The sequence below is a fragment of the Labeo rohita genome, chromosome 22 (assembly GCF_022985175.1).
Source record: "Labeo rohita strain BAU-BD-2019 chromosome 22, IGBB_LRoh.1.0, whole genome shotgun sequence".
NCBI classification, from domain to species: Eukaryota; Metazoa; Chordata; class Actinopteri; order Cypriniformes; family Cyprinidae; genus Labeo; species Labeo rohita.
In genome coordinates this window covers 45,522,345-45,531,521 of record NC_066890.1, presented here as the reverse complement: position 1 = coordinate 45,531,521, position 9,177 = coordinate 45,522,345, and the positions used below count along the sequence as shown (strand labels likewise).

The 9,177-nt window shown below is 33.7% G+C and overlaps 1 protein-coding gene across 2 annotated transcripts; it reads left to right on the top strand.

The window, feature by feature from the left end:
* The first annotated feature begins 124 nt into the window (after positions 1 to 124).
* si:dkey-182g1.2 (uncharacterized) lies at positions 125 to 9,017 on the top strand. 2 transcript variants are annotated; one of them, XM_051095580.1, is made up of 5 exons: positions 125 to 476; positions 5,695 to 6,021; positions 7,253 to 7,573; positions 7,753 to 7,860; positions 8,148 to 9,017. In XM_051095580.1, exons 1-5 carry the CDS (start codon positions 431 to 433, stop codon positions 8,204 to 8,206), a joined length of 861 nt encoding a protein of 286 aa, XP_050951537.1. In that variant the 5' UTR covers positions 125 to 430; the 3' UTR covers positions 8,207 to 9,017. The 2 variants fall into 2 exon arrangements, with proteins under 2 accessions (XP_050951537.1, XP_050951538.1); XM_051095581.1 differs by having other exon boundaries at positions 7,753 to 7,900.
* Positions 9,018 to 9,177: the final 160 nt, after the last annotated feature.

The following is a 9,177-nucleotide window of genomic DNA, read 5'->3' as shown; positions in this document are numbered from 1 at the left end:
GAGAATGAGGTTCACAAGTACAGACAAAACAGGTGTAGGAGTATTTTGGGGGGCGAGTTGGTATGATTTGCATGTATGGTTTTTGTACGGTAGGTGGCGTTATGAGTCTGTGTCGTCCCGCGTCACGTTACCTGCCAGACGGAAGAATCAGCCATTTCGAGCGAGTTGTGCGCAGTCTTGTATTTGTAACATTAAGTGGACGTATAGCATTTTCTACGTCGTACAAATCTTACAGATTACCACGGTTAAATCTTAGTAAATTTAAAATGGTCTCAGCCATTGTTTAGCCGTTTTTTAGTAATTGTTGCTATCAATCTGGCTGGGTGCGGTTGAGAAACGACAACACGGCAGATTTATATGGATATTTCTAGCTACTTCATTGATCTTCATCTTTTTTAAGATCCAGAAATTATACAACTCTTCAATCAACATGGGCATCGCGAATTTGATGTTTCTTCTTATATTATTTGTGAACGGTGAGTAGTAATTGTATTTTTGTAGCTATAACACTTTCGATTTTAATTAATAGAACCGGAAATATAATGCTATTTGCTTTTATACGCGTATTTTCTTACTCCTTGTGGTTATTAACATTCTCATAGCGATTGTTTTTTTTTTTTTTTATCTGGGTGCAAGACAGAAGAACAATGGCGTGTGTTTTATATTTTGCCCTATTTACATTTATTAATGCTCAGACGCCATGGTGTTTCAAGTTCAGGCCTGCGATAATAATACCAGCCTTTTGGATATCGACGTCCAGTTCACGTCAGGCTTTGAGAACTCTATAAATGCGTGCTATATGCTATTTGGGTAAATCTAATTATTGTCTTTTCAGTGTCTTCTCGTGCAATTTGTGAGATTTTTGATTTATAATCAGGCTTCTGAGATGCCAATAGGCCTTGCTATTTGTGCGTATTCGTCATGCATCTTTATCCGTGTTTTATCTGTATTGCAAACATTATACGATTGAGGGTATTTTTTATTTTGTTGATACCATTCACTATATTGTTTTTATTGTTTTTAGATTGTCATTGGTGTTTTAAAAGATTGTTTTTGCTTGGTATGTCATGCTTGTTGTAGCCCATCAATGATGTAGCCTTGTTTTTCTCAAAGGAATCTTAATCATAAATCGTTAACAGAATATAACGCGGTATATTGACTACATGGTACTGCGTTATTTATGTTTCGTGTATGTTACGCAAGATCATCGTACAGTACAGTTCGTCGTGTTCAGCTGCACAAACCAGTTTTTCATGAATTATAGTTATGCTGTAGTGTTGAACAGATAGCTTGAAAGCTAAATCATCTGCATGAAAATAACATCATACAGGACTAGCTACAAACGTTCATTCTAATTCTATATGATGCATAATAGTGGACTTATTACTAAACAAAATGTCAATAAACATTCTGTTCATTCTAATTCTATATAATGGATAATTGTGGACTTATTGTTTAGTAATGTTAATAAACATTTCTTTAATGACTAAAAAATATATCTGTAATTTGTTTAAAAATTATCTCTGTTAAGAATATCTTTGGTTAAATACATGATTTCTTTTATTAGCATCTGTGCTGTTTTTTTACTGAACCTGTGTTTTTATTTTTACTTAAATTGAACGCGAACGAATTCCTTCACATTCATGTACTTACAGTAAATATATAGCAGGATATCGTACATCAGTATGACAACTATGGGATTTTGTTTATGCGACGATATGAGTTTGAGCTCTTGCGATGTTGTGACAACCTCATTACGCAAGGGGGCGATAGAGGAACATTGTTATCGATGCATTAAACCGGATGTGTTTTTATTTAGGTGAGTTTACATCGACTTAATACAGCCTGATTAGAAAAAAAATATTTTCGAACTGTTGATCTGCCATGATGTTAGTTAAAATAAAATAGAAAACTGCGCGCTAATTCACGCTACAGTGACTCAGTGGTATTGATTTATACTGATACCGTCCACTTTGCTATGGTTAATTGTGTCTCCACCATGACAACTTTGCATTGTTTAAAAATGGAAGTATAGCTTGCTGAAGGGATTGTTGCTAATGCAAAGGAATTATCAAAGGTTTTGTTGGTTTGTGATTAAATGAGTGGTGATTTTGCAGTTTGTAGTGTTGTGTTGTGGTTTTCTTCTTCAAGGATACAGGCAAAAGACTGCAATGTTTTCTTAGGCCTGCACTTCTATTTTATCAATCTCTGGGATGCTAACAAATGTGTGTTGTTAAAATGCTTCCACTGATGTACAGTTGAAATCTTTTATTTAAACAGCGCCATGCTTCATTTGTAGCATCATTGGTTCAACTCCCAGAGAATGGATGATATGTTAAAATACCTTGAATGCAACAGTCAGTTTAGATAAAATCATTTGCATAGTGCATCATCTATGTGTGGTTTATCAAATAAGTCACAAGATAATTTGAGTACCTGAATTGAATAATTTCCTTTCTTGTGAACTTCTGTAATACAACACGTGTGGTAGTACAGTTGTTGTGTAGGTAACTTTGTATGTTTTGGCCAACCATCAAGATTAAAAGATCCTTATTTAGAGTCTATTTATACAACAAAAAAGTGAAAGGTGGTGTTGAAATCTTTGAGCAAATGTGAAGGTATGATATTGTAGCTCAACTGCAAGTTTAGTAGCATGGCCATATTGCTGTGTTCATATTTTTGTTCGAACCCATGACCTTGACATTCTAGTGCCATATGCTGCCAGTTGAGCTTCACCTAGATTTGTGCTGTTTTGGGTCTTACTGACTCATATTTTGAGGGCATAAAACAGCGATTGTTCAATAACATTGTTCCCTTTAATAATGATTTAACCATGAATATGCATTTATTTTTAGATATGCAATGCAAAATCTATTCAGTTCTATTATTTAGCTGAACATCAAAGATGTGTTCATCAGCTTAACCATCTCTTAAAATAATTCAAATTGTGGTCTATTTTCAAAAATGTCTGGCTAAGAATTTCCATTAGGTAAAAGTTTAACTTCTAATTGAGCAATCTTTTGTGGCTTTACAAAAGTGCTGTTTATCAGAATTTTATCAGGAAGTAAGAAAGGAATTTTGAAGGTTGGCAGTTTTATGAGTGTTTCGCAAGAGCCCCTCCCCCAATAGGAGCCTTAGAAGTTAGCATAAAAAGATGTTACTGAAGACAAGAGGTTGTTCTGTTTGAATGGAAGTCAGTGAAGGAGAGGCCTCAGCACACTAAACAAACGGCTTTTGTGAGCAACCAGCTATTCACTTAAAGGGATAGGCCTCCAAAATGAAATTCGGTCTTTTATTCACCCCTATTTATTTATTAAAAAAAAAAAATATATATATATATATATATATATATATATATACTTATTAACTAGAATTAAAATAGATAGCAGTGCATTAAATTAAAAGCTGAATGCACCATGTGGTAGTCTAACTATTGGAAAAACTGCTTCAATACGCCCTGCAGTTTGACAAATCTCAAAACTTTGCTAAACTCAAAAAAAAAAAAAAAAAAAAACGGTAATTTAAACATTTTTAACTCTGTTTTGCCATGAATATGCTGATATGGCTTTAAACTAAACAACATTTGTGACCCTGGACCACAATGTATTGTATTTGTAGCAATAACCAAAAATACATTGTATGGGTCAAAATTATTGACTTTTCTTTTATGGCAAAAATCATTAAGAACTTAAGTAAAAATGTTCCATGAAGACATTTTGTAAAATTACTACTGTAAATATATGAAAACGTAATTTTTGATTAGTAAAACTTTAAAGGCGACCTTCTCAGTATTTTGATTTGTTTGCACCCTCAGATTTCAGATGTATCTCGACCAAATAATGTCCTATCCTAACAATCCCCTGACCCTTATGACTGGTTTTGTGATCCAGGGTCACATTTTTATTTTAATTATTAGGCTTTTTAGAATTCATTATGACTATGTTATGTAAGATGTAATATTTTTAAGCTACATCATATTACACAATAAGACACTTGAAATCACCTTAAAAACACATGTAAGTTTGTATATTTATTTTAATCTCATTGAAATGTCAAACATAGTTGTTTATTGTTCTGTTTTTCTTATAGTCAGTTTGTGTTGTTTGTTGGTATTTTCTCTACATTGTAGACTTATCTGTTTCATAAATCATACATTTTGTTGGCAGTTCAGTTGCTGTTTAAGCTTCTCAGTGTGATCATTCATGTAAATTCTTGTCCAGACCGCCACCGAAGGCTTGTAGACGGCGTTGTCACCTGGCACCTGTTACTTTTCTCAGCGTTGATAGCGAAATGCTAATCGCAGCAATTTGTGATTTAAAAAATACGGATTTTATACAATAGTTTTATAGACGCATGTGCGGGGTCTTTATTGGAGCTTTATTTTTTGTAGATAGTAGATTTAAATAATCATACGTTTAGATGTTTAAATGTCTTAAATAAGGCCAAAACCCTCCAGAGACTTGTATGTTGCGTAGTAGAGAAATCGTTATGCTGAGCCGTGAAGCTCCCCCTCGTGGAAGACACCGACTTGTATAGGAAACAATACTTGCCGCCCAAAGGGCGTCAAGTCCGCTCTAGGAGCAAAAATGTCAGTTTAACGAGAAAAATAACGTCTCTGTCTGACATATTGTTTGACATATCACTGTACAGTGTTTGTTTTGTCAAGTTAATCCAGCGTATGGCTCAAATTCTACCGGCAGTTTGATTATTTACCAAAAGTTTCTCAGTGAATTCAAATCATCCACCATTTTTGTCCGATGACAGATCTCTATCTTAACGTATGGAAATATACAAAGAATTTCCTTCGTGGTATGGAGCACAAATACAAAACGGCCTTTTTATATAGAAACATATTTTTCTTACCCTTATTTTGTTGACTGCCCGTCACGATGTAGGTCGTATAATGCATTATCCACCGCTTCGGTTCTCAGTAGTTTCTAAACGCGTAGGCTACAGATCTCTATCAACATTGTATATAAATAAACCACAGCAATTTTTAATCCGCCTAAATGGCTTAACAAAACTATCAAATAACGCAAGTCGCTTATTATTTTATTTATCTGAGCAAAAATATCATCGTCTCTATATGTTATAAATCGCTAGGCTACTGTATGATCCAGTTTCAATTTTAATATCGCAGCCAGACAATCACACACCAGTTTCCGCATTCAGCTCGTCGGCTTTCTCGCGAGATTTCATTTCAAAATCTAGTAAACTACTTGTTTATTACGAATGATACATTTTTTTGTTATTTGGATCCAGCCTTACACGTTCCTTAAATGGTTTCCCATATAACATGCAATTAAAGTGAAAATACATGAACGTATAACACGATTTTCACTGATATAGAATGTGTGTTTATGCATATATGAAACATATATTTAAGGTAGTAAGATATTTAAGATTAGGATACTGTATATACAATTAAATTACAATGTTTAAATTATTTAATTTAAACATGTTTTATATTTTTGTTCATGTATCTCAAATTATTATTATTCTTATTTATTTTTGTATTTTTTTTTTTTTTTTTAGAAAAGTTGTCTGTGTATATTTAGTAATATACTAGATTTTTCCTTCTAAATGTGTGGTCCATTTATAGTTCTACATAGAAATTTCTTGTAAGCTGTTGCAAATGGCATGAAGCTAATGACATGGCAATGTTTTATAGATGTTTCTTGTTTTTTTCTTCAGGTGTGTTTGGTGTTGACACCGATGCAGTGAAGACACTCGAATTGATGGAAGGAGAGCCTGTCATTCTAGACACTTGTATTACCAAACTTCAGAAAGATGATGTTGTAGAGTGGAAGTTTGGATCTAATGTTATAGCTACGATCAAGGCAAATAATCCCTTATTGTATGACACTGCGGATGCAAGATTCACAGACAAACTACAAATAAATGATCAAACTGGGGATCTCACCATCAGAAACACCAGAACCACACACTCTGGGCTTTATGAAGTTAAGATCACCAATATCACCCACACAACACACAGAAGATTTAGTGTTACTGTCCTTGGTAAGCAGTCAGTATCAATGCAAAAGTAAAGTTTGCTGTGCATGAATTTATAAAAATGACCCTGTTTAAAAGTTTACAGATGCTTAATACTGTGTTGTTACCTGAATGATCTACATCTGTTTTTTGTTTGTTTAGTGATAGTTGTTCCCTTGTTTGTCCTGAACAGTTTAACTGTCCGCTGTTCTTCAGAAATATCCTTCAGGTCCCACAGATTTGTTTTTTCAGCTTTTTTTTTTTTTTTTTGTATTTCAGCCCTTTCCAACAATGACTCTGTGATCTTGAAATCCATCTTTTGACACCGAGGACAACTGAGGAACTCATATGCAACTAATACAGAAGGTTCAAATGCTCACTGATGCTCCAGAAGGAAGCACGATGCCTTAAGAGCCAGGGGTGTATACCTTTGAACAGAATGAAGATCTTATTTACTCTGATCTTCAAATTCAAAAAGTTTTCAGCCGCCAGCTCTTAACGCATCAGTGTGTGTTTGACCCTTTTGTAATAGTTGCATATGAGTCCCTCATTTGTCCTCAGTGTGAAAAGATGGATCTCAAAATCATATAGTCATTGTTCGAAAGGGTTCAAAAACACAAACATGCTGAAAAAACAGAATTTGTGGGACCTGAAGGATTTTTCTGAAAAACAGCGGCATTTTAACTGTTCAGGACAAAAAGGGACCCATGAACAACTATCAAAAGTTAACAGGTAAACATTTCAAACTTTTGTATGATCCCTCTTATTTTGGTTAAAAATAATTAACATTTTGCAGATTCTACAAGGTGTGTGTAAAGTTTTTACCACAGCTGTATGCAATGATGAATTTAAATATTGTCCAAATTTGTGCTTTGCCTGCCAATGTTGAAATAAATATGAAGAGTTCAGATGCAAAACCAGCTAAATCCATCTGACATAATTATTTAAAATGAGCATTTCTTTCTGGCTACTTTGTATAGGTTTCTATGTAAGTATTGGTACTTCTGATTGGGCTGAGGCTGGAATTTAGTGAGTTTGAAGTAAAAGTATTTGATGGATGTATAATATGTGTCAGGAGCATTCACTCAGAATTATTATCTTATTTTTGACCGAGTGTATATGTGTGTGTGTGTGTGTGTGTGTATATATATATATATATATATATATATATATATATTTTGTGTATATGTTAGAATTAATGTCAGAACACAATCACTAACATCAGTTATTTCTGTGCATTTTCCTGCATGTATTTCAGATCCGATTCCTACAAAAGTTTCAGTAACGGAGGGAGATTCTGCCATTTTAAAGCCTAATATTGGTGATATAGACATGTATGATGTAATAGATTGGAAGTTTGAAGACAGAAGCACTCCCATAGCTCAAATCAACAAACAAAATGGTAAAAACCCCTCATATGATGAAACTGATGAGCAATTCAGAGACAGACTGCACCTGGATCAGACCGGATTTCTGACCATCACAAACACCAAAACCACAGACTCTGGACTTTATAAACTACAGGTCATAGGAACAAACATAGCGATCAAACACAGGAAGTTTCGCGTTACGGTCAACGGTGAGTAGATCAGCGTTCTAGAAGTAATATTTCTTTGTGCAAGTCATTTTTATGTTTGTAAGTAATGGCTTGAACAGACAAACCTTGAACTGATTGAAGATTCAAATAAACACAAGATGCTTGGCACAGGATTTATTTTAAAACTGTCTTTTAAAAATGTCCATCTCTGTCCATTACAGAATCGGGTCTGTCCACAGGCAGTATCTTTCTGATATGTGTGTGTGTTATTGGATTGATCTTGGCGGTGGTTGGGTTTTTCATTTGCAAAAGACGACGATCACAACAAGGCCAGTATTAACTTTGCATGCATGGCCAGTAATAACCAAAGTAAGAATTTTATCAAAGAGTTTTGAAATTAACATAATGATTTACTGCATTGTTTAATGACATCTGTGATTGTTTCAGACATTATTTACAGTATTTCACTAAATGACAGCAGAATAATACTTGACTGATTTTGAGATCTGGGTTCGATTTTTACATTTTAGACAGAACATTTAGGCATGACTTTCACCTATGCAAAAACTTTATGCTTTATGTCACCTTTTCTTACTCTTTCTGTGTTCGGTTTCAGGTGGAGATAAAGGGAATGAGGTACAGGATCGATTAAAAAGCAGTTCAGAGCCTCTGTAACAAAGAAGATGTGGATGAATCAACCTGTGTGCTGAATTGTGATAGAAAATAGAAAAATAGAGAATATGCTTACATATCTTGTACATTCGCTGGAACAGTTTGCACTACATGCTGATCAATGATCTTATTACTTTATAGTACACTTTTTTTTTAAAGTATACACAATGTCATACCATTTATTTTAAAGTATATATGATATTGTACCTATTATTGATACATATATAATCATGGTGGTTGGTGGGACTGTTGACTGCAGCTTTAAAGGTTTTAGGTGGATATACTTTAGATCACCTTGCATCAGCAGGTGTCTTTTTTAATTACGTTTTCCTTAATGACTTGATTTAATGCTCTTTTTTTCATGGTTTAGAGGGGATTATGAAAGGAGATTGTGTGATTAAATGCTTTCTTCAGAAGTGCAGAAGACTTTAAAAATATAAGGGATGTGCCTGTTTTTGTGGTAATAATGACCTTTTTTGTTATAGAAACAATGTGCCTCATTTTTTTGTTCTATAATTGATTTTAAGACTTATATTTTACTGTTACTCTGATACTATGTTTACATGGAGACAGACTGGTGAATAGTGATTTGGGTGTTAAATGTTTGTTGCACTTTTTGTTTGAAAAATTGAGATTTGTAAGTAATATGAATGCCAATGTTATTGCACTTATTGTAAATCCACTGAATTAGCTATTTGTTTTTTCTTTGTTTTTTCTTTTTATGTTGCTGCTAGGCTGTAACTGAAAATCACAGTGTCTTGATGCCTTTTTTGTATATTAGGAAAGATTTGGAATAATAAAGAAGGAAAATATATGCAGCAGCTTTAATCATAAAACATGCCTTTTCTCTGGAATTTTTATAGCGTTTATTTAACATGAAAGGCTGTTCTACAATCAATGTAACATTTTGTTCTTTATTTTTATGTGTTCCATCTTTTGCTTTATTCTGTCTGGGTTGAGGTTGTTTAAACTTT

What these genes read in the sequence shown, in the direction of transcription:
- si:dkey-182g1.2 (XM_051095580.1), top strand. Translation starts at nt 431, where the DNA reads ATGGGCATCGCGAATTTGATGTTTCTTCTTATATTATTTGTGAACG. An exon ending in TCTTATATTATTTGTGAACG is followed by an intron (nt 477 to 5,694) that starts GTGAGTAGTAAT and finishes TTTTTTCTTCAG; the next exon opens with GTGTGTTTGGTGTTGACACC. An exon ending in ATTTAGTGTTACTGTCCTTG is followed by an intron (nt 6,022 to 7,252) that starts GTAAGCAGTCAG and finishes CATGTATTTCAG; the next exon opens with ATCCGATTCCTACAAAAGTT.